This window comes from Mustela putorius, unplaced genomic scaffold (genome assembly GCF_011764305.1).
Source record: "Mustela putorius furo isolate JIRA1106 unplaced genomic scaffold, ASM1176430v1.1 tig00003834_pilon_pilon_pilon, whole genome shotgun sequence".
In the NCBI taxonomy this organism is placed as follows: domain Eukaryota; kingdom Metazoa; phylum Chordata; class Mammalia; order Carnivora; family Mustelidae; genus Mustela; species Mustela putorius.
Window position 1 is genome coordinate 102542424 of NW_025421987.1, and position 25436 is coordinate 102567859.

A 25436-nucleotide genomic window follows, 5' to 3' on the forward strand; every position below is an offset into this window, starting at 1 on the left:
CCCTTGTTGACCCCACCTGTAAAACTAAGTTTCTGCTCCTGAAAGCCTTTAAAATGTGCTTGTCTAAGCTGCCTTAGCTGGTCTTAAAATGCCCAGTTAACTTACTTTAAACAACTCCTAAGAAGAAGCTATCAGGAGATTGAAAATGGTCACAAACCTGCTCTGTCCTTCATGCTTATGGAGTACATTGAGGACGTAAACACCCTGGTGATGACAAGTAAATGGCTCAGTGACAGAAACGAGGTGTATGTGTGGAAGCTGGGGAAAGCTTACTCACCTTGCATTGCTTAATCTGCATTTCTTTGTCTATTCTTGGTAATAGTGCCTCTCCTTTTGAATCTTTAGGCTTGATGCTTGCCTGGAACTCTTGATTAGAACTGGCCGACTGCCAGAAGCTGCCTTCCTGGCCCGGACTTACTTACCCAGTCAGGTTTCAAGGTACAGACTTTTAGTTTTAGGAACAAATGTTTCAGGTAAAAACTAGAGCACACTTACTCAGTCTCTCTCTGGTTCCATAATCTCTACAATAGGGTGGTGAAACTCTGGAGAGAAAATCTCTCAAAAGTCAATCAGAAAGCTGCAGAATCCCTTGCCGATCCAACAGAGTATGAAAACCTTTTTCCTGGATTAAAAGAAGCCTTTGTTGTGGAAGAATGGGTGAAAGAAACACATGCTGATCTGTGGCCAGCCAAGCAATATCCACTTGTCACGGTGAGTCTCCAGGCAGCCAGACCTCATTTATTGTGACTAAAGTGTAGAAGTGCATCACACTTTACATACATTATTGTTGGACTGAGAGCTAATATCTGGGATTTGGGTCAAGTTTAGAGATGAACTGACTTCAGAATATTTCATCATTGCTTTATTCTGATAGCCAAATGAAGAAAGAAATGTTATGGAAGAGGCAAAAGGCTTTCAGCCCTCAAGATCTGCAGCTCACCAGGTCAGTAGAATATTGAATGAGATAATCTGGTTAAGATTTGTTCATTTTAAGTACCTTCTCCCACTTCCTAATCCTAACAGCTTCCCTTGGGGGAAAAGTATTTGAACAAATTCCTTCATCTTTGTCTGTGTCTCCACTTGGGCTTTCAGGAACTTGATGGGAAACCACCTTCTCCTACTCCAGTTATTGTGGCCTCTCACACAGCCAACAAAGAAGAAAAGGTACAGACGTCATACCCAGATATTCCAGGGGAACCCCATGCTCACTCCTCCTTCTCTCCCCATGAATGGTTGCAGGATGGGCAGGCCTCTGCATTTTAAGTGATGTAATCACTTTCAGAGCAGGGGCTTTGCAATGAGAAAATGCCCCTTTTGACTATTGCTTTGGTTCTCTTTGGATCATGAATCAGAGGTAACTTCAAAAGGTTATCAGAGATAACCAAGTGCTGTATGACTCTTTTCTTTGCAGAATTTACTTGAACTGGAAGTAGACCTGGATAATTTGGAATTAGAAGATATTGACACAACAGACATCAACCTAGATGAAGACATTTTGGATGATTGAGTGTAATGTTTCTTGAGAACCCAACTCATAGATCATTATTATGGACAGGTATTGATTGCCACCTTGACCGCCATGCTTTGGACTCTGAGAAATTCCTTAGATTTTTATATGAAAAGGCTGAGTGTGGCTCACTGGGAGCACAGTGCTCTTCTCATCTTAGGAGTGGTTTATGTGCAGCATCTAAATCACTGTTTCCTTGTTAAGTAAAACAAATGTGGGCTTTGATTTTTTTCATACGGTCGTTAGACCATATCTCATAAAATCTTTTGAATTAATGAAAATACTTGAAAGCTTCCTTTCTAAATTAGGAAAATAAACTTCTAGTTTTAGAAGGCTAAGCCAAACTGTACCTCATCTAGAGATCAGCTCACATTCTCCTAACCCTTTTTTTTTGATGTTCCCCCATGCCCAAGTCTACATACTTGGGTTTTTATGCCTCACCCCAATTTTGTGTACTTGCTTCTTGAATCAGAATCTGAAACCCAGCTCTTCTAACCTTGTTAAGCTGGGCTCTGTTTAAACTACCTGTTTGGTAATACAGAAAGATACAAGTACTTTTTTGGTCTTCAACAGTGTACCTGTCTGATTAGAGAAATTCATAACCAGGCACTCAAATATATTACTCAGTTATCTCCTTTAAGCCTAGGAAAATGAGTGGAGTAACAAGGTTTTCTTTGTATTTCTGTTAGAGGCACTATTAAAAAAAAACAATTTTATATAGGGAACTCCCATCATACTTTCAATTTTGACAAACATTCAGCTCAACATTAACAGAGAAAGCAAGTTATAATTTAGTAAAATGAAGTTTATTTAAACAATGTTTTCAGGAAGCTGCAGAATGGCTAATGAATGTTTCTTGGTAAGCTTGTAGTGTTAATTCTATATATGCTCCCTTCTGTGCTTCTGTTTTTGCAAAGATCTGTTTAAAAAAAAAAGAAACTCTTTTAAGCAATAGACATATACTATTTATAAAGTTTTCCATTTCTGCATTAGCAAGTCCAGTTTAAAAAGTTCCAAGGTTCACAATTTTTTTTTCTGATTATAAAACAATAAGCATACTACATGGACCAAAAAATAGTATCCGACACAGTTCAAGCCACAGTTATTCTAAACATCAGAAGAATCCTAATATGGCTGCCAGCTCTCCTAGCTTATTTCCAGAAAAATAAAACCTGACATTGCACCTCCTGCTAGATCAAAAAGTAATATCATTAGCTTTTAAACTAAAAAATATTTTCCCCAAAAGCAGTTTGCTTTATCTGGCCTATCATAGAAAACCAAAATTGGTACCATGGTTTCTCTCCACTCCTCCTAGGGGGTAATCGCTGGTCATTTTTATCCTTAGAACTGCTTTGTAGTATGCCTAAAATAAGATTGGGAGAGAAGCCAGACCAATAAAACCATGCCTATTCTGCACCTTAGAAGAGATGAAAATATACCATTACAGAGAAATCTGTATATTTCTATGGTTTTGAGAGGCATGCACTTCCAAAATGATAATGCAACTAAGGCTGAGTAATATGTAAGCACCACCTTCTCCCCTGCTGGACAGGAAAGTGACCACATTCTAGGACAGGAAGGTGCACTGGGAACATGTGTCTGCCTCATCCTCCACCCTATCTTGCTGGTGACTTGATCACCTCAAAGAACAAGGGGGCTGCTGCCCTACTATCTGAACTACTTGGACTCCGGCTGTACCTCCCCCCGAACCCCATCCCATCTGTTACTGTTTTCAGATGAAGAAATGGGGGGGGGCACTCTAGTAACTATTTCAAAATCACGCATCTCGTGTATATGTGAATCTGTTTAGTTACCATTAGATATGCCCCATTTCAGAATTCTTCCAACTCAGTTTTATCACAATACAACAGACAGTGTGGGAAAAGTCCCTTTACCTTAATTAAATGTACTCCCTCAGCAGCCTGCTCCTTGGCCTCCTGAGCTGACTGGCCATCTGGATGGAGGAGGTGATACAGCTGGATCAAGTTGGTGGCATCATCAATTCTAGTGGGAAAGGATTTACTGCCATCAATGGGTTTTCTGCATTTATAAAAATGTGTCCCAACTTAAAACTAAATTACACTTTAAACTTTCCTTGGGCCAGACATTTTTTAAGCCTTTAGTTTTGTATTTTCAAAGACATTTTTAGAAAATCAGCTAATCTTCATATCCATTCTGCAGTAGGCAGGGCAGCAGTCAGTACAGGCAATACCGAGTTTATGAAAGTGAATATATTCTAAATGTGACTGGAAACAGAGAATTCTTTTTGGAAACAGAAAATCACTTCTCATAGAAATAGCAGTTCTTAATGTTAGATGGCTGGTAGGCCAGCTCACTTCACAGGCAGATAATAATGTAATCCAACTCAGAGGGCAGGAATATTACCTTCATCCCATAAAAACTGGAGGCTGGTGGTCAGGGGATGCTCAAAGCCACTTGCCTTCAAGATCATTAGCAGTGACATCTTCTGCTAACAGATTTTCATTAAGACTCTGAATTAGTGAATAAATGCCTCCACAAGAGGCCTCCTAGGAGTCCAAGGAAAGACTCCCAGGCCACGAGTCTATTCACAAGAACCCATTAGTTAAAAATGAGCATTCTAGCAGAGTAAATCTGAAATTATGCTCCTCAGTCAGAAGGAATGTCAGGTTCTACTTTAACAATCTAGAATTCAGTTCTGGTGTGTACTTAACTTTTTAGAAACGTCTAAACAACTTTTATCAGCATAAAAACAACCTTGGCCTTCCCCAAACCAGTCAATCACTATCTTCTCACATATCCAACACCTGCCTACCATTTGCCACCCAAAGCTGAGGGGGTAAATACCCTTTCTAAAATGCTTGTGCTTTTGAGGTTGTGAGTTACTGCTTTCCAGCTGTGGGGGTAGAGGGATAAAGACACCATAATTCAGTGTCTCCCCAGCTATCTCACTAATTTTCCTGTTTTCCTATTAAACCTGGCCTGTGCAAGTAAAGAACTTCTCAAGCGATAGTGAATTCAGAGAAATGCTCTAGGCTTATCCCAAGGCCCATTCACTCTCAAGGCCATCTTCTGAGAGAATGAGAAACCAGGGCTGTTCTTACAGTAAAATTTTTCAGGGAAAAATATTGAGACATGTTCATTACAAATGTATGTGCTTGTTATATAATCTAACAAAGTCCAATAAACATGGCAACAAAAATTCCTCAAATAATAAAATCCCCTTTGGAGCTCAGAAGCATGTGGTCTTGTAAAGAGCTTAACTGGGCTTCTACATTTAGATTTTTGGTTAGGGCTTCATTACATTCATGGTATAGTATAATGCCTGCATCTTATTGAACAAGTTAGTTCCACACCCAGCCCATATTTGAAAATAAGAGCAAATAAATTTACATGTTCAAAAAGATTTTAAAAGAATCTCAATTACGAAAACCAACAGTGAGACTTAAGTCTGAAATAAACAAGTAGAATCTCAGTTCTACCTTGGGTTCCATTCATTGAGGACATGCACCCTCTATTGTCTAGTCTGGGATTTGCAGCACGCTGTCCCGTTCAGAAATCCCGCAAGAATGGTTTTACTTAATGCAGAGCAGGAAGATTAAGTACTCAAAACTCCCTCCCAGTATACAAGTAAACTGCTTTGGATGTAAAACTTGCATGTGGTAATGAGTATTACTATAATATAAATTAGTACAATTTGATAAAGAACTTTAATGTTCAGTTATACATTCCTTACTCTAATTGTTTTTAGAAAATGTTAGATGTGTTTATAATAAAATCATTTCAGAATGAGTCCATCTAAAAAATTTTTATAAGAAAATTCATTCACAGGAGATGTCATTGCTAAATCATCTGAAAACAGGTCCCATTTTTTGAGTATCCCCATGACCATCAACCAGCCCCCTACTTACCTCTGAATTGAGTTACACTACACTTGCTGGTGAAGTGAGCTGGCCTGAAGACATCTATCATTAGGAATGCTGCTTCTGTGAGAATTGGTGCTCTTTTTCCAAATATGGAATGTATTTCTTAGATAGTATCTGTGGAACTTTCTATTTCCAAAAGCCTTAGGAACTTTATGTGAATAGCTTAGATCAGATGATACGGAGGATATGCTGAGTCACAGCGCCTTAAAGTCTGAAGGTGGCAGGAATCACTAAACCCTCTTGCAGTTCACACTCTTGAGTCAGTCAATGACTTTTTGTAGAAAGTTGACTTTCTTAGAGCCACACTGGTTTCTTTTTCTTGTCATTTTGGTAGTTCTAATCCAACTGATAGATACTCAGAACAATTTTTTTTAGTTTCATCACAAGTTGTTGTTTCAGCTAGAAACCTGGGAGCTCACCAGTTAAAATACCTACATGTTAAAATATAGTAGACATTCCTTGTTTCGTGTAACTCTGGGAAAAAATATAATTTTTTTAGTGCCTTAAAAATCTTGCAAAAGCAAGGGATATCAAAAGCAATAATATTTTCATAAATTAAAGGATTACTTTTACTGAAAAGCCCCAGTTGCACCACAAAACAAGCACCTGCTGGAGATTATGTCTTTACATTTCCCATTTAATCCCCTTTGAGTGTCTGGAAAGTTCACTGATACCCAGGAACACTGGTAAGGCCCAGGATAAGTCAGTATCCAAGGTGTGTAATACAGATCCACAGCCACTTACTCTTTCAGAGAATCTAGCCGTATTTAAATAACACGAAAGCAAAGACAGAAAAGTGGGTTGTGATGGAAGAACCAACCCATAAATAAAGGAGGTAAGTGAAAAGTGTTTTACTGGACAATACACTGAGGAAAAAATAGCTCAAATACAGATTTACTGTATTTATTTACTGTAATAATTTCTTTTACTTACTAAGCTCGTACTTACAAATCTCTTTGAATCTGATCAATCAGTAAACCATCAATCTTTTTCTTATTTACAAGATACCAAGCCATTCCGCCGAAGTGTCTTGTTGAACGTAAAAGGTCATACTTTCCATGTTTATCTATGTCTTCATAGGTCTGATGATGAATCTATTCACATAAAATGCAGTTTTTTTCAGAAACATTAAAAGTAAAAGTGAGCATTACTTGATACACATTTACTTGCATGAGTGTTGCCCAAGAAAGGACCAGTAAACCAGGCCTATTTACATCTGCCTCTACTCTGAATAACCAGTAGGTATGGTTTAGATCAACCCTGCACTGTAGAAGTGTAGCCATATTGCAAGTACTTTTCAGCAGCCAACCACTATTTATGAAGCACCTATTTTATATATATGTAGACCACTAGAAAATAATGGACCACCATTATCTTGGTCACTAGAAGATTAAAAAATAAAAAGTCAAGCATATTTTTTCACTTATCCATTTTTCCCCAATTCAATCAACTACCCCTTTCCACTTTATTAACTAATGCTCCTTCCGCTCTTCCAGACTGATCATGCCAACTAAGGACTACAATAAGGGCATTCCTGTGTTCAAAAGACTTTCAAAGTCCTGCTGAATGAAGTCCAGATTCTTGAGCCTAGCATCTGAGGTCACCCATGACACACCTCTATTTACTTTTCCAGTTTAACCTTGAACACCTCCCATACATAATACACTGCATATATAAGCAATAGTCAGATGACTGACCATTTGCAAGCACACTGTTTCCTGCTTGTTGTTCACACTGTTCCCTCTCGCTGCCTGGAACACCTCTTCTCATCCAACTTCACGATGTTCCCTGCCCTTCTAGAACCCTGTCCAAGATCCCTATGAAACCTTTCCTGAAAGGACTCTGTAATCTTCTCTTAGCACCTAACATCTTAAACCTAAGGTGATAATTATCTGCATACTTATCTGGCACCCTTTCCCACAATCACTTCTGGACTGCAAGCTTTGACACAGCATACCGTACCATAGTTTATGTCGTCAATATACTATCTGCAATACTGTATGAAGAAAGCACTACATGATTGCTTACTAAACTAAATTGTAAGACACATACATTACATCTTAGCAAATTTTAGTAAATGACTCTGTTCCTATATGATAAAAGAGAAGCAGCTCTGTAATCAAGTTTGGGTCCCTAACGCTACCACTTACTAGCTGCAACTTACAGCAAGCTATATATAATGCTCCAATCTTAAATTCTCCCATCCTTAACTCAAGGGCTGCTGTGAGGATAAAACATCTGATGAACATCAGGTGCTTAATAGATGTTCAGGTATTTCTCTTCTCTTCCCCTTATAAAAATCTTACTCATAACCATATTTAAGTTCATACTTAGAAACTATAAAATATACTCACCTTAATATATTCAGTGGAATCTGGCTCAAACTGGGCAATGCAGAGATTGAGGACATCAACATGCCGGTCCTGGCTGAACATGGTCTAAAACCACACAGCACAGATGGAATTAGATGAGAAAAACATCAAAGTTCAACACCTGTCCTGCTGTCGTGACAGATGTGCTCATCCACTTCTGTGCCCAATAAGTGAAATAACACAGAAATAACACAGGCTTCAGAACTGTCACACCTAGATTCAAACCCCAACTAAGCCAATTGCAAGATATAGAGAACAGTAGACGAGTCATCATCAGAAACCGGTATCTGTGTTTATCAAAGCAGAAGCCCTGCAGCACCAGAGCCAACCTAACTCCACAAAGAAACCATCACCACTGACTCCAGGAAACCAAAGTTGCCTTACCTTAAGATTTTCTTCCTTGAAAATTACTGGTGTTAAAACTCTACGGCCTTCTTTTGGGAAATAAACTTGTATCATCCTGTCCCGTTCTTCCCAAGAGGCTTTGCGTAGCCTCCCACTTGGTTCTCTGACAACAATAAAACGCTCCTGAAATAGAAAACAAAATCAAGGGTGGGTGTGTGAAGCCTTATTTCTAGTTCCCGTGTTCCACTAAGCACCACTGTAAGAATAATTTGCAATCAAAATACAAAATGCAACTGGGAGATGCAAAATGCAATTGTATATGATTTCAATAATAATTTTAAACTTCAAGCACTTTGCAAGATTTGATACTTCCTTCACTAATCACTGCTGTGCCTCTGACAATCAAATCTAAAATGAAAGTATTTGCTAGTGGCAACTACGGTCCTAAAGTGGGTTTAATACATAAAATGGTTCAACTGAAAAAAGCTGGTCAGAGATTCGTCTAAATCCATTTCAGAGCAAAGAAATGCTATGAGACCTTTCAAACTGCTTCACTTCCGCATCACAAAGTCTCACAGAAACAGACTTTACTACTTTGTGATCTACTTCTAAAGTCCCTGGGGTAAAAGAAACAAACACAGGAATATGGAGTCTTAATTCCACATCTCTATAATTCCCCAAACTGGGATGAGACAAATGTGTCAAAGAGACTGTCCACCTGCCTCTGGTCTCCTCACTCTTCCAACTACCAAATCCTAGGTTGGTGAGATCCTTTTCCTCTGAATTCCACCTACTGTATCTTCCATTCAACTGGCAATTTATCATAAGCTAGATTCTTTTTTTTTTTTTTTAAGATTTTTATTTATTTGACAGACAGATCACAAATAGGCAAAGGCAGGCAGAGAGAGAGAGAAGGAGGAGGCAGGCTCCTTGCTGAGCAGAGAGCCTGATGTGAGACTCGATCCCAGGACCCCAGGATCATGACCTGAGCCGAAGGCAGAGGCTTTAACCACTGAGCCACCCAGGCGCCCCTCATAAGCTAGATTCTTGATACTGCTCAGATACTGCCAGAGAATTGAAAAAGGGCAGGAACTGTTGATTATAATTCTTTGAGATACCCAGTGACTTACATAGAATTTTGCACATAGCAGGTAATTAATACACATTTGATTACTGTATAAATTAACCAGATGGTACTAATTTTCTACTTTTCAGAGGTGTAAGAGTCACTGAATGGGTTCTGAGGACAATATAATTAAAACTTTCATCAAGTACTGCAAATAGAAAATAACAGATGTCTAAATACCACAGTTATTCCTCAAAAGGATTGGCAATTTGAATTCTAAGTTCCTTTCTCCCTTTCAGGTTATAAAATGCTCCCATAAACACCCTTCAAAGCATTCCAAACATATAGTAAAGCACCCCAAGCAAAAAATTTTAATTAAAATGAAACTCTGTGATCCCTGTTTATCATGTCAGGTGTAGAGGTGGTTGATGTACAGATACGGACATGGCTCAAATCATGTCTTCTGACCATAATCATAGATGATAAAAAGATTAATGGGGGGTGGTCTTTCTCCCAACTGTAGTGTTACATAGTATTTTACTGCATTCTGTGGGCTGAATTGTAAGTCACTTGTTTCACTCTTAATTGAAAAGATTCAAACACAAAACTGATATATTTTACAAGTACCAGAGTGTTCTTTTGGAATTGGCCATCAAGGGAAGAGGAGCTAGAGGATAAAAACCACAACAGAAGAAGCAAGTGGTGTCTGAAAAGTACCTCCGGAAACCTGTCATTCTTTCTGCAAATTCTGAAAAGTGAAAATCCTATGGAAAGTTTGGGTTTTTTGGCATCCTCAAGAATTTACAAGAAAGAAACCATTTTCTCAAAATGTTTCAGCTAAGGGAGTTAGTCTAACCGGCAGAAAGAATCCCCTTCTCTCACTGCCTTGAAGATTTGTTTGTGGTTTGGGGGTGGGTTTGTCTATAAACTACCACTGTCTCGGCACACCTGTCTCTTTCTTGATCCGGAATAAAATGTGTCCATAATCTGGAGGGAAATGGTAACATGATGATGGACTGATCTGCATTTCTCTTCTTCCTTATGCTGGGCTGGATTTTCCAGAGGGTCTCACCCAGCCACAGGAATTCCGGTTTGAAAGATTCAGAGACAGGTGGGTCACAATAATGTTGACCCTTGTCCCTCAGACCCATCTCCACATATTTCAAATAAAGATCATTTTGCAATTAGACATATACTCACCCGATGTGGTATGCTATATGATATATCAGTAAATATGTATTTGGCTGTTTCTGTTCCTTCCAAAATCTTATCTTCAGCTAACACATCATTTATTGGTGCTCGTTCTTCCAGAACTGGTGGCATTTTTAATCGTACTTTAGCTGCCTCAATTGCCTTTCTTGTAGCCTAATGAAATAAGATATTTCTTAAGGAAAGCCGCAAGGTTGCAAGCCAGAAGGATCATCTGACAAAAGCAGATACTGATAAAAAATGCCAAGAACTACAAAGAGAAAAAGCTCTAGCCCCAAATCAGTGAGTGAAAAGGCTCCTGGGCCCTGGCCTTTGCCAACTCTGTGGTGTGGCTGAGAGTACCACCTACAGGTTCAATCATTCTCACCATGGCAAAGGAATGCTTTGAGACAGCCAGGCCACAAAAGCTGCTTGAAATACAATAAAGGATTTCATCTATTGTGTGTGTACTATGCACCATATATCGTTCAAATACTCGGAATGTATTTGGCTCATTTAATATCCACAAACTACCTTACGAGCTAGGTGACCCTGTTATTTCATTCCATGGAAGAGAAAATAGGAGCACAAACATGTGAAGTAAATTGCTAAGAAGTTGTAGCACTGGGATTTGAACCCTGGCCACTCAACTTCAGAGCCCATGCTCTTAACCACTGACCATACTGCTCCAAGCCATACTGTTAGCAGTGATTACCTCTGAGAAGTAAAAATGATATTTTTACTCCTCACGTGATATACTACTGGATATCTGAATGTTTTGCTATGACTGTAATTTACTTTGAATTAGAAAAAGGAGCAATAACGCTTTACCTATTCATACATCAGAGCATTTTCCACAAAGCGCTCATACCCATGACTCCAGGAGGACTGATGCCTACAGTAGTCTATGGTTCAGCAGGATCCATAATCCCACCAAAGCATCATCCTCAAAGCAGCTTTTTTCAAGGAAGAAACCTGAACCAGGCAGGACAAAGAATGGATACTCAGGCAGGTGTGGGAGCAGAGGAGGTTCTGCTTGGACATGTAGGCCTGACCCATTAGCCCCAGTCCGTCTAATTCTGGTCATGCTCCCTGTTTCACTCTGCCTGCCTGTTCCCATTTCTTAGTCTGTGCCTGGAACTCTCCACCATGAGTGCCAACGGAAAAGCAGCTACTGGTATCTGGAGGGACCTTTGGAAATCTTGTTTAACCCTTTAAAGAAAGGTATTCTATCAGTATTTCTGTATTCACGTACCTCCTCCAACTGTGCCTGAGTCATCAGCTTATAGGTTGGTGGCTTCAGTTCTTGTATAGATGGCTTAAAAACCTTCTGCAAATCCAAGCCTGTCATCTTGATGAGTATGTTTTGGACCTCCTCATCCATGAACGTAGGTTTCTTGTTCTGTGAGCTACCAGATTCTGCTAAAATAGGTTTCAGTAAATAAGATGGTAAAAATGACAAGCCAACAAGATCTCTAAACAGAAGAATTAACAATAGAAATTAACAAAGTATCTACCTCAAAATGTATAATGTTAGTACCTATGAAATCCATTCATTCATTCCTTGATAAAATTTACTGAGCATTTACAATGATAAGACTATTGCCAAAAGGGCACTCAAAATCTAGTAGAGAAAGAAACATAAAAAAGTAATGGCGGGGGGGCAAAATGGTGGAGAAGTAGGAGACTCCGTTTCAACCAGTCTCCTGAATTGAGCTAAATATCTACCAGAACACTATGAACACCCATGAAATCAGCCTGAGATATAAGACTATACACTTCTGGATTGGGGGGGGGGGTGGGAATCATCAGTGAAGAGATGCACCTTGCCTGGATCATGGTTGATATATTCAGTTATACATCCTCTTGTCCACCCCTCACCAAAATGACTAGGAGGAGGAACACCCAACAGAGGAAAAATTCAGAGACTGTGACCTCTGCCACAGAACTAGTGGATATGGACATAAACAATATGTCAGAAATAGAATTCAGGGTAACAATCATCCAGGCAATAGCCAGGTGGGAGACGACCATTAGTGGCAACATAAAATCTCTATGGGCGGAAGTGAGAGCTGATCTGGGCAGAACTTAAAAATGCTATCAATAAGATCCAATCTAATCTAAATACTCCAACAGCTACAGTAAATGAGGCAGAAGATCAAGTTAGTGATCTAGAAGACAAACTGACAGAAAAGGAGGATCAGGAAGGGGCCTGGAACAAACAGCTCAGAAGCCATGAAAACAGAATTAGGGAAATAAATGATGCCATGAAACATTCCAATGTCAGAATTATTGGGATTCCTGAGGGGGTGAAGAGAGAGAAGACTAGAAGATATAGTTGAACAAATCCTGGATGAAAATTTCCCTAATCTGGGGAATAGAACAAGTGTTCGTGTTCTAGAGGCAGAAAGAACAACCCCCAAGATCAACAAGGGATCAACAAGGGTAGAAAGACCTCCAGGCACATAAATGTGAAATTCACGACTCATAAATTCAGAGAAGATGTCTTAAGGACAGCTAGGGGGAAGAGATTCCTTGCGTACAGAGGGAGGACCATCAGAATAACATCAGACCTGTCCAAAGAAACCTGGCAAGCCAGAAAGGGCTGACAAGACATGTTCAGGGCACTAAATGAGAAGAACATGCAGCAAGAATACTTTATCCAGCAAGGATGACATTCAGAATGGATGGAGAGATAAAGAGCTTCCAAGACTGGCAAGGTTTAAAAGATTATGTGACCACCAAGCTGACACTATAAGAAATATTAAGGGGGGGGGTCTATAAAAGAAGAAAGAACCCAAGAGTGACACAGAACAGAAATTTACAGAGACAATTATGGAAACAAGGACTTCACAGGAAACATGATGTCAAGAAAAACTTATCATTCAATAACCACTCTCAACATGAACAGCTTAAATGCTCCCATAAAATGGCACAGAGTTGCAGACTGGATAAAACAACAGGACCTGTCCATACGCTATCTACAAGAGACACATTTTGAACCTAAAGATACATCCAGACTGAAAGTGAAGGGGGATGGAGAACCATCTTTCATGCCAATGGGCTCAAAAGAAAGCTGAGGTAGCGATTCTCATATCAGATAAACTTAACCCTGGGATGCAAGGGAAGTTCAACATTTGCAAATCAATCATTGTGACAGAACACATTAGTAAGAGGAGAGAGAAGAACCATATGGTCCTCTCAATTGATGCAGAAAGCATTTGTCAAAATACAGCATCCTTTCAAGATTGAAACTCTTCAAAGTACAGGGATAGAGGGAATATTCTTCAACTTCATAAAATGTATCTATGAAAAACCCACAGTGAATATCATTCTCAATGAGGAAAAGCTTACAGCCTTCCCTTTGAGATCAGGAACATGACAAGGATGCCCACTCTTGCCACAGTTGTTCAACATAGTACTAGAAGTTCTAGCAATAGCAATCAGACAACAAAAAGAAATAAAAGGTATTCAAATTGGCAAAGAAGAAGTCAAACTCTCTCTTCACAGATGACATGATAGTAGTTTATGTGGAAAACCCAAAAGACTCCACTCATACAGCAATTCAGTAATGTGGCAGGATACAAAATCAATGCACAAAAATCAGTTGCTTTCTTATACACTAAGAATGAAACAACAGAAAGGGCAATTAGAGAATCGATTCCATTTACTATAGCAACAAGAACCATAAGATACCCTGGAACAAACCTAAGCAAAGAGATAAAGGATCTGTACTCAAGGAACTACTGAACACTCATGCAGGAAACTGAAGAAGACAGAAAAAGATGGAAGACCATTCCATGCTCATGGATTGGAAGAATAAACTTTGTTAAAATGTCTATACTGCCTAGGGCAATCTATACTTTCAATGCCATTCTGATCAAAATTCCACTGGCATTTTTCAAAGAGCTGGAGCAAACAATCCTAAAGTTTGTATGGAATCAGAAGAGACCCCAAATTGCTAAGGAAATGTTGAAAAAGAAAAACAAAGCTAGGGACATCATGTTGCTTGATTTCAAGCTTTACTACAAAGCTGTGATCACCAAAACAACATGGTACTGGCACAAAAACAGACACATAGACGAATGGAACAGAGAAGAGGGGCCAGATATGGACCATTAACTCTATGGTCAAATAATCTTTGATAAAGCAGGAAAAATACCCAGTGGGGAAAAAGACAGTCTCTTCAATAAATGGTGCTGGGAAAATTGGACAGCTATGTATGGAAGAATGAACCTCGACCATTCTCTTACACCATACACAAAGACACACTCAAAATGGATAAAAGACTTCAATGTGAGACAGGAATCTATCAAAATCCTAGAGGATTTTATCCTAGAGGAGAACATAGGCAGTAACCTCTTCAACATGAGCCTCAGCAACTTCTTTCAAGACATGTCTCCAAAGGCAAAGGAAACAAAAGCAAAATTTAGGGACTTCATCAAGATAACAAGCTTCTGCACAGCAAAGGAAACAGTCAACAAAACAAAGAGGCAACTCACGGAATGGGAGAAGATATTCACAAATGACAGTACAGACAAAGGCTGATATCCAGGATCTATAAAGAACTCCTCAACACACACAAAACAGATAATCATGTCAAAAAATGGGTAGAAGACATGAACAGACACTTCTCCAATGAAGACATACAAATGGCTAATAGACACATGAAAAAACGTTCATCATCACTAGCCATCAGGGAGATTCAAATCAAAACCACATTGAGATACCACCTTACACCAGTTAGAATGGCCAAAATTAACAAGACAGTAAACAACAAATGTTGGCGAGGATGTGGAGAAAGGGGAACCCTCTTACACTGTTGGTGGATATCGAAGTTGGTGCAGCCACTTTGGAAAACAGTGTAGAGATTCCTTAGGAAATTAAAAACAGAGCTGCCCTATGACCCTGCAATCACACTACTGGGTATTTACCCCAAAGATATAGATGCAGTGAAAAGAAGGGCCATCTGTACCCCAATGTTTGTAGCAGCAATGGCCACAATCGCCAAACTATGTAAAGAATCAAGATACCCTGCAATAGATGAATGAATAAAGAAGATACAGTCCATATATGCAATGGAATATTATGCAGCCATCAAAAAGAATGACTACCCAACTTTTGTATCAGCATGGACAGGACTGGAGGAGATTATGCTGAGTAAAATAAGTCAAGCAGAGAAAGTCAATTATCATATGGTTTCACTCACTTGTGAAGCATAAGGAATAACAATGGAGGACATTAGGAAAAGCAAAGGAAAAGTGAATTGGGGGAAATCAGAAGGGGAGATGAACGATGAGAGACTGTGGACTCTAAGAAACAAACTGAGAGTTTTGGAGAGGTGGGGGAGTGGACGGATGGGTGTGCCTGGTCATGGGTATTAAGGAGGGCACATACTGCACCACACTGGGTGTGGGCATAAACCATGAATCTTGGAACACTAAAAAAATAAAATTAAATTCTAAAAAAGTAATTAAGTAGTGTTTGGGTGACTCAGTTGGTTAAGTGTCTGCCTTCAGCTCAGGTCATGATCTCAGGGTGCTAGGATCGAGCCCCACACCCAGCTCCACGCTCAGTAGGGAGCCTGCTTCTCCCTCTCTGTCCCTCTCCCTGCTCGTTCTCTCTCTCAAATAAATAAATAAAAATAAAAAGGTAATTAAGAGGCACCTGAGTGGCTCAGTTAACTGTCCAACTCTTGGTTTTGGCTCAGGAGGCAAACTCAGGGTCGTGAGATCAAGCCCTGAATCGCTCCACACAGAGTCAGCTTGAGACTCTCTCTCCCTCTTTCCCTCCTGCTCATGCTCTCTCCCTCTCTAAAATAATTTTTTTTTTTAAGTAATTAATGTGGAGTGCCTGGCTGGCTCAGTCAGTAGAGCATGTGACTCTTGATCTCGAGGTTGTAAGTTTGAGCCCCATGCTGGGTACAGAGATTACTTAAAAACAAAATCTTAAAAATAAATAAGGGTGCCTGGGTGGTTCAGTAGGTCAAGCATCTGACTCTTTATTTCAGCTCAGGTAATGACCCTCTGGGTCATGGGCTCAAGCCCCGCCACAGGGCTCTGATCTTGGCAGGGAGTCTGTTGAGGATTATTGATCTCCCTCTGCCCCTCACCCTACTCACACATGCACACATGCTTGTGTACTCTCTCTCACAAATAAATAGACCTTTAAAATAAATAGCTAATATAATAGTATTAATAATAATAATAATAATAATAATTTACAGAGTTGTCTCTTAGATGCCAGACATTACATACATTTTTAGGAATGTTTATAACAATCCACAAAATAGATATTGATATCTCAATTTTATAAATGAGGATACTGGAGCCTGCCTAAAGACCAACTAGCTGTTAAGTGACAGTCAACATTTAAACCGAAGTTTGTTTCTAGGGGCACCTGGGTGGCAGGGGAAGGCAGAAGCCTCTGCCTTCAGCTCAGGTCATGGTCTCAGTGTCCTGGAATCGAGCCCCGCATTGGGCTCTCTGCTCAGCAGGGAGCCTGCTTCCTCCTCTCTCTCTGCTTGCCTTTCTGCCTACTTGTGATCTCTATCTCTCTGTCAAATAAATAAAATCTTAAAAATAAACAAACCAAAGTTTGTTTCTAGATACTAGATCAACTCTAATCTTTCCTGGTCCTCCCCAGTGCAAGAGCTACACTACTCTTGGAGCAGAGAAGGCCAAAACAGCAGGGTCTGGAAGGCTTCCCATGGGGCCTGAAGAGGACAGAGGGAAAAAGGAAGAAAATTCCAGGCTACAGGGCTGCAACTAGGAAACACAGGCTTGGATCATAATGTGAGACTAAAAAGGCCATGTGGGGTCATGGAAGAGCCTTGGACAGGTGAAGATACCCAGATATCACCTCTGCCTAACACAGTTTGCCCATCCCTTTGCCTAACTTCCTCTATTTCCACTACCATTAGGAAAGGGAGGAGAAAAAAAAGTACCATTCCTTCCCTGCCGCCTCTTCTTCTACTAGTCCTATAAATGCTAGTGGCCCTAAAAATTCTGAACTATAGCCTTCTTTTCTCCCTTCTTACATTCTGAGATGATATCCTACCAACCTGTGACTTTAATTATTTTTATATGCTGGAGACTCTAAAATCTGAATCTTCAGTCAACATCTTCTATCCACCTATCCCATGTACATCTCACATGCACTTCAGTATTGCCAAACCAGAACACATTAACTTTCTCCTGTCTCAAACCTGCTTTTCCTATCTCAGTAGCATCCAACAAGCCATGGGGACCAGAAACTTCTTAGTCATTCTTGACTTCTCCTTTACCTTCCATATCTAGCCAACAGCAGTTATAACAATAACAGCAACAATAACAACTAATATTTGTTAGATATTTACTATATGCCAGTACTTACTGAGCCAAGTACCTTACATATTTAGCACACTTAATCCTTACAACCACCCCAGAAATACAATTATCCCCATTTTACAAAGAAAGGACACTAAAACACTGCATATGTCTATTATACCTCATAAATCTCTCTTTAATTCTCCATTTCCCACTGCCACTACCCTGATCAAGGCCATCCTCATCTATTGCCTTAACCTCCTTACCAGTCTCCCTGGCTCTATTCTGACACCACTATAATGGTGTCTATTCTGACACCATTCTCCATAGAACCAGAGTGAATCTCTTAAAAATGTAGTCAAAACCACAGAAAAGATTAACAAAACTAAGAGATGGTTCTTTGAAAAGATAATAAAATTGACAAACCTTTGGCTAAATAGACTAAGCAAGGAAAAGAGAAGACATAAATGAACAAAATTATAAATGAAAAAAAGTCATTGCAACTCACACTACAGAAATACAAAGGATTCTAGGAGGCTAATGTGAATAATTATGTGGCAACAAGCTGGACAGCCTATAAGAAATGGGAAAATTCTTAAAAACATGCAACCTACCAAGACTGAGGAAGAAACAGAAAATCGGAACACACCAATTACTACTAAGGAGAGTCAATCTGCAATAATAAATCTCCCAACAAAGAAAAGACCAGAAGCAGATGGCTTCACAGGTGAATTTTACCAAACAATCCTTCTTAAACTCCTCCAAGAAACAGGAGAGAACACTCCCAAACTCATTTTACTAGACCAGCATTGCCTAATACCAAAGCCAGACTCTACAACCATACCATTCTGAATGCACCCAATCTAGTCCCTTACCAAAGCTAGAAAAGGACACTGCCAGGAAACTACAGGCCAATATACCTGATAATCATAGATGTAAAAATTTCAATAAAATACTTGCAAGTAAATTCAGCAGCACATCAAAGGATCATTCACCACGATCAAGTGGAATTTATCCCTAGGATGCAAGGATAGTTTGACATACACAAATCAATGTGATACATCACAATTAACAGACTGACAGAAAAAAATCATATAATCATTTCAACAGATGCAGAAAGCATTTAACAAAGTTCAACATTATGATAAAAGTTATTAAGAAATGAGTTATGGAAGGAATATACCTCAACATAATATATGCCATACCCACACTACCATAAAAGACTAAAAGACTTCCCTCTAAGTTCAGGAATAAGACAAGGTTGTCTTGTATTCAACATAATGCTGCAAGTCCTAGCCAATCGATTAGGCAAGAAAAAGAAGGTACCAGAATTGGAAAGGAATAAGTAAACTTGTTTCTTATTAGTTGCAGACCACAGGATTTTGTATGTAAAAAATCCTTAAAAATCCATCAAAAAACTATTAGCTCTAATGAGCAAATTTAGTAAAGCTGCAGGATACAAAATTAACTTTTAAAAACTGGTAGCATTTCGGGGAACCTGGGTGGCTCAGTGGGTTAAAGCCTCTGCCTTCGGCTCAGGTCATGATCCCAGGGTCCTGGAATCAAGCCCCGCATTGGACTCTCTGCTCGGCAGGGAGCATGCTTCCTCCTTTCTCTCTGCCTGCTTCTCTGCGTACTTGTGATCTCTGTCTGTCAAATAAATAAAAAAATCTTTTTTAAAATAAATAAATAAAATAAAAACTGGTAGCATTTCTATACTAACAAATTATATGAAAAAGAAAGAAAGAAATCCCACTGAAAACAGCATCAAAAACAATAAAATGCTTAGGAATAAATTTAGTCGAAGAGGTGAAAGATCCCTATACTGAAAACGAAAACACACTTATGAAAGAAATCAAAGAAGAGGAATGAAGGGAGGATGGTGGGGTGGGAGGATTCTGAGTTCACCTCATCCCAGGGCACACTGAGGCAACAATTACAAATACGGCCACTAACTCTGAAAATGAAATGTAGTAGCTGAACAGATCTTCTGCAGCTAGCCATAGAATGGAGGCCATATCAAAAAGAGTTGGCTGGGCGGAAACATATTCAGGAACCAAACCCCTGACTCAACTAACCATAAACAAGAAGGACATCACAAGCAGAAAGGAGCAAGAAAATCAGACCCCGAGACTAGATTCCTCCAGCCCTGGGACCCACACTGGGAAAAGGAGTTCCCATAAGGTCTGGCTCTGAAAATGGATAGAACTGATTTTAGACTCTGGGAGAGCCAGAGGTGAAAAACCTGAGATACTGTCCATAAAGACCCAGCATGCTAAATAACTCACCCCAGACACAGCACAGAAGCAACAGTTGGAAAAGTGCCTGGGCATATGTTAAAGAGATTAATAACTAATCTGAGGACATTTGCCAGAGAACCGGAATCTGCAGGAAACTCCTCGGGAAATAAAAGTGCTGGTGGCGCCATTTTTCTTGCCCTCCCCAAACAAAAACAAAAAAAAAACTTCCCAACAAACAAAAGACTAGATGGATTCACAGATAAATTCCACCAAACATGTAAAGAAGAGCTAACACCTGTTCTCCTCAAACTATTCCAAAAAAATAGAAAAGGAAGGAGCTTCCAAATACATTCTGTAAGGCCAGCATTACCGATACCAAAACCAGAAAGAGAGACAGAGAGAGAGAAAGAAAGAAGGAAAGAAAAAAAACAACCACAGGCCAGTATCCCTGATGAAGCCACATTCACACGATCAATTAATCTAAGACAAAGAAGGCAAGAATATACCACAAAGAAAAAAAACAGTCTTTTTTTTTTAAATTTATTTATTTAACAGAGATCACAAGGGAGAGAGACAGAGAGGCAGGCAGAGAGAGAGAGGAGGAAGCAGGCTCCCTGCCCAGCAGAGAGCCCAACATGGGGTTCGATCCCAGGACCCCAGGACCACGAAGACAGAGAGGCTCAACCCACTAAGCCACCCAGGTGCCCCAAAAAACAGTCTCTTTAATAAAAAGTGCTGGGAAAACTGGACACCTACAGGCAAGAGAATGAAAGTGGACCACTCTCTTACACAATACACAAAAATAAACTCAAAATGGATTGAAGACCTAAATGTGAGATCTGAAGCCATAAAACTCCTAGGGGAAAAAAAAAGGCAGTAATTTCTCAGACATCAGTCATGGCAATATTTGTCTAGATGTATCTCCTCAAGAAAGGAAAACAAAAACAAACATAAACCATTGGAACTACATAAAAATAAAAAGCTTTTGCACAGCAAAGAAAACCATCAACAAACAAAAAGGCAACCTACTAAATGGGAGAAGATACTTGCATATGATGTATCAGATAAGATACATCGTATGATGTATCAGATGTATCAAATAATATCTAAAGAATACATAAAGAACTTAATAGAAATCAATGCCAAAAAACCAGTCTGATTAAAAATGGGTCAAAGATCTAAACATACATTCTTCCAAAGATGACATACAGATGGCAAACAGACACATAAGGTGCTCAATATCACTAATCATCAGGGAAATGCAAATCAAAACCACACGGAGATAACACCTTACACCTGTCAGAATGGCAAGACTCAAAACGACAAGAAACAGCACCTTACACCTATTAGAATGGCAAGACTCAAAAAGATAAGAAACAAGTGTTGTCAGGGATGTAGAGGAAAAGGAACTCAGCAGCATTATTTATAACAGCCAAGACATGGAGACAACAAAGTGTCCATTAGTGGATAATATAGTTGTGGGGTGTGTGTATGTGTGTGTAATGGAATAAAAAAGGAGGAAATTGTGTCATTTGGGACAACATGGATGGACTATGAGGGCATTATGTTAAGTGAAATAAATCAAGCAGAGAAAGATAAATACTGTATGATCTCAACTATATGTGGAATCTTAAACAAACAAGAACTCACAGAAAAAGAGATCAGGCTTGTGGTCTTATGATTACCAGAGGAAGGGGCACTGGATGAAGGTAGTCAAAAGGTACAAACTTACAGTTAAAAGATAAAAGAATTAGGGATATAATATACTACAGGATAATATAACACTGATGAATAGCATATATGAAGGTTGTTAAGAAAGTAAATCCTAAGAGTTCTATCACAGGGAATAATTTTTTTTTTCTTTTCTTTGTACCTGCATGAGAGGAGAGATGTAAACTAAATTTACTGTAGTAATAATCTCATGACATATGAAGTCAAATCTTTGTGCTGCACACCTTAAATTTATTCAATACCGTATATTAATTATATCTCAATAAAACTGAAAAAAATTTTAAATGTACTCAAGAGTCATGCTTAAAACTCACCAATGACTTCCAACTTCATTTAGAAAAGAAACTAAGGTAGTCTGCTTACTTCACCGTGTCTCCTACTAAACACTGTCCTACCCCAAAAGGCCAAAACTAGTCTTCTACTTCTTTTTTTTTTAAAGACTTTATTTATTTATTTATTTGACAGAGAGAAATCACAAGTAGGTAGAGAGGCAGGCAGAGAGAGAGAGAGAGAGAGGAGGAAGCAGGCTCCCTGCTGAGCAGAGAGTCCGATGCGGGACTCGATCCCAGGACCCTGAGATCATGACCTGAGCCGAAGGCAGCAGCTTAGCCACTGAGCCACCCAGGCGCCCTAGTCTTCTACTTCTTATACTCATCCCAGGCACCCAGGTTGGGTTACCACTTTTATCAGATATTTCTCACTTTAGATATGACTGCGAACTGGGTACCTATACTCAAATTTCAAAAGCACTCAAATTTAATGTGTACAAATAGACTTTTACTTCTGCCTCCCTTCCAATCTCATCTACTCTTGCCTTTTCTTCCCTCACTTCCCCTCCTCCACGCCCCCGCCCAAAAAACCAAACAAACAAAAACAAATTGTTCCTACAATTAATCTCTGTCTTGGTATAAATAGGACTTCTCTCCTCCACTCAACCGCTCAAGCCAGAAACCTGGGAAGCAACACTGATTTCTCCTTTTAAACTTAAAGCCAAAGCCATAACCAAGCCCATCAATCCTGTCTCAAACATGTGTTTTCAAGCCACAAGTGTTCAGTCTCATTGCTGAACTTTTGTTTATGTTGTTTCCTCTGTTTTAAATGTTTCTCGTGCTTTATTTTTTTTCAGACATTATTGCATTTTATTATTTGTATAGATGTATTTGTATGTATATTTCTCGTGCTTTAAATGTTCTTCTCTCTAGCATGGTTAGCCAGGTCTCAGATCTGGTCCCAATTTCCAGGAACCCTTCCCGTCCTTCCCACCAAGTTTGAGTGCCACTCTTATGTGTGTTCCCCTATCGCGGCCTGAGTCACACTGCATTGTCAGTTCCCCACTGGGCCGAGAGTTCCTCAAAGACAAGCCAGTTCAGTTGGCCGTATCCCCTAAACGTAACACTGTCCTTTGCAAGGAACCGAGCTCAGGCGCTGCTGGTTCATTGAGTTAAGGAATGACAAGGGCAGGCGATGACTGACCCTGCAGGTACAAGGTACAGAAGGGAGCCGGCTGGCCTAGGGCGCACTGGCCTAGTGAGAGCCGGGGACGGTGGTGCAGGATGGGGTCCTCGTGGTTCTCGCCAGCCAGAAGCAAGCTCTAGGTCTCCCAGGAGAACGTACCAGTGGACGTCAGACAGGTCACTTACCCGCCTCAGAGGCAAACCGACGGCATGGCAGTCCCTCCCCGCAGGGCCCGGGCAGTGGCTGGAGCAAGGCGCGGAACTGGGGCCGACTTCGGGCCGGGAAACAGACCTGGTCCGCGCTCCGGGAACCTGTCAGGAGGCTCCACAACAACACAGACCCTCTGACGGTCGCCATGATTTTCCGGGAGCCACCGGCGGCGGAAGCGGCCTTGAGGTATTTCGATTCTCGCGAGGTTCGCGCAGCATTCTGGGAAATGTAGTCTTGTTGAGGCAGGGCTCCGAAACGTCACAATTTTTTTGTAAACCTCTTCTTTACACGTGGAGGATGCTCGTGTCCTCTGTATGCATAGAGACAAAGGTAAAACTTACATCATCTCCCTTAAATGCTCTTTTTCCTGGACCTTTCCTTCGTTTCCATGGCTCTAACAAATTTCCATTTCCTGCCCACACTTTTTCTCCCAGCCCCAGGCTTAAATCCAACGGCCTATTCATTCGACTTATCCATTGAAACTTGCCACAGACTCTCCCGCACTACAGATGTAACTCCTGATTCCAAAGCCTGATTATCAAAACCGCCTTCATCCCCACCCACTCATACACCTCATTCTGTCTCAGGACCTTACTTCTTTACTTCATAGCCCTTTTCTCAATTTATGATTATTTTGCTTATTTTTCTTATCCCATGAAGAGGATCACTCTACATATTTTACTGTAGTGTCACCTAACCTGGTACATCTCTATGCACAGGACATAAATGACTAAACGAAAGATTTAATGATCCTGTTATTTTCTTACCAGCTCTCCAGGATGTGTAGGTCTTTCTCTTCCCTATAGTTTGGTGCCTATGCTAAGAACTCACCGCAAGGCCTAGCTAAAGGAGGATGTTAACATTCGTTTGAATTAATTGGAAGGTAGACTCACTAACCTTTCCTCTTTCCACCGCTGCCCATTAAGAGCTGACTCTGAACACACTCCCTGTTTGGGTGGGGAAGGAGAGAGCCCTTGTCTTGGTGCTGCATTTAGACATGGCTGCTACTTCTCACCTCTACATGATAGCAGGTGTCAGGGAGTGGTAGTGAGATGCATGCAAGTGTCTCCCAGCCCATGTCCTTTCTCTAAGGATCACCACCTACTTCTTTCCCATAGGCACTGCTGAGAGGATAGGTTTCACTGGCTAGGTTTTTCATATTAACATCCCCCTGGATAATACTGTTTGGACAATGAATGGACACCTATGCAGGAAGAATGAATCCATTGGCTGCTGTATTAGCCCCCTTAACCACTGTAACAAATTATAATAATCTGTGGCTTAAAACAACAGGAATTTATTCTCTCACAGTCATGGGTACCAGGAATTTGAAATCAGTATAACTGCCAAAAGCAGAGTATCAGCAGAGCTGTACTCCCTTCAAAGGCTCTAGGGGAGAATCTGTTACTTGTCCCTTCCAGCTTCTGGTAACTGCAAGCAGTGCTTGGTTTATGGCTGCATCATTCCAAGCTCTGCCTCTATCATCACATAACCTCTTCTGTCTGTGCTTAATCTCCCTTTGCCTCACCCTGATAAAGATATGTATGATTCCCTTTAGAACGTACCCTGATAATCCAGGATAATCTCCCCATTTTAAAATCCTTAATTTAATCACTTCTGTAAAGACTGTTTCTATGTAAGGTAAGGCACAAGTTCTAAGAATTAGGTAGATATCTTTGGGGAAAGAAGGCTATTTTTCAGCCTACCCCAACTGTACAAGCACCAAACAGGTTTTCTCTTAATATTCAAACCAAGAAACACAAAAACTATAGTTGGAGGCAGAACCTTGAAATTAATTACTATTTAGAGTTAGGTTTGGAGCTCCCTTTCTCAGCAGTATACTCCCTGATGATTGAGCAGAGAAACCCAGTCTACAGAAAAAGACAGGAAGACAGAGCAGAAGCAGAGATGGCATACTATGTGCTTTGAGAAAGAGATAGATGGGGAAAGGTTGAACTTTCTCTTGGCCAGAGATCCTCCCCTGTTCTTTTCATTATCACCTTTACTTGGGACTACACTAAGTTTTACTGACATGTATCAACCAAGATTCCTGGCTCTACCTGTAACCTTGGACTGATGTCCACATCTTTCAGAGTCTCAGTTCCTCACC

General features: G+C 40.1%; 2 protein-coding genes across 6 annotated transcripts in view; one reads left to right on the forward strand and one right to left on the reverse strand.

The window, feature by feature from the left end:
• The window catches only part of COPB2 (COPI coat complex subunit beta 2), a 39757-nt gene extending 31427 nt beyond the window's left edge, over nt 1-8330 (forward strand). The window contains exons 18-23 of one of the 2 annotated variants that reach the window (XM_004762400.3): nt 346-438; nt 531-711; nt 875-943; nt 1093-1164; nt 1412-1555; nt 6909-8330. In XM_004762400.3, the coding sequence (XP_004762457.1) occupies nt 346-438; nt 531-711; nt 875-943; nt 1093-1164; nt 1412-1507 (511 nt within the window). In that variant the 3' untranslated portion in view covers nt 1508-1555; nt 6909-8330. Of the gene's footprint in view, nt 1-345; nt 439-530; nt 712-874; nt 944-1092; nt 1165-1411; nt 1789-6908 lie in introns of those variants that run through there. The other variant, XM_045088853.1, reaches the window with a different exon arrangement.
• MRPS22 (mitochondrial ribosomal protein S22) lies at nt 2292-23520 on the reverse strand. Of its 4 annotated transcripts, none has more exons than XM_045088854.1 (8): nt 23302-23516; nt 11639-11856; nt 10396-10560; nt 8169-8312; nt 7767-7850; nt 6361-6506; nt 3403-3511; nt 2292-2426 (listed from the first exon to the last, which is right to left on the reverse strand). In XM_045088854.1, the coding sequence occupies exons 1-8, from the start codon at nt 23471-23473 to the stop codon at nt 2331-2333; spliced, it is 1134 nt and encodes a 377-aa protein (XP_044944789.1). In that variant the 5' UTR covers nt 23474-23516; the 3' UTR covers nt 2292-2330. The 4 variants fall into 4 exon arrangements, with proteins under 4 accessions (XP_044944789.1, XP_004762456.1, XP_004762455.1 ...); XM_004762399.3 differs by having other exon boundaries at nt 11639-11802; nt 23302-23514; XM_004762398.3 differs by having other exon boundaries at nt 11639-11805; nt 23302-23512.
• Between the last annotated feature and the right edge of the window lie 1916 nt (nt 23521-25436).

Bases quoted from the DNA above. Each gene is read 5' to 3' on its own strand.
- MRPS22 (XM_045088854.1), bottom strand. From the start codon at position 23,473: ATGGCGACCGTCAGAGGGTCTGTGTTGTTGTGGAGCCTCCTGACAGGT. The intron at 10,561-11,638 runs GTACGTGAATAC...TTATTTCATTAG, and splicing joins CTCAGGCACAGTTGGAGGAG to GCTACAAGAAAGGCAATTGA. The intron at 7,851-8,168 runs GTAAGGCAACTT...GTGTGGTTTTAG, and splicing joins TCAAGGAAGAAAATCTTAAG to ACCATGTTCAGCCAGGACCG.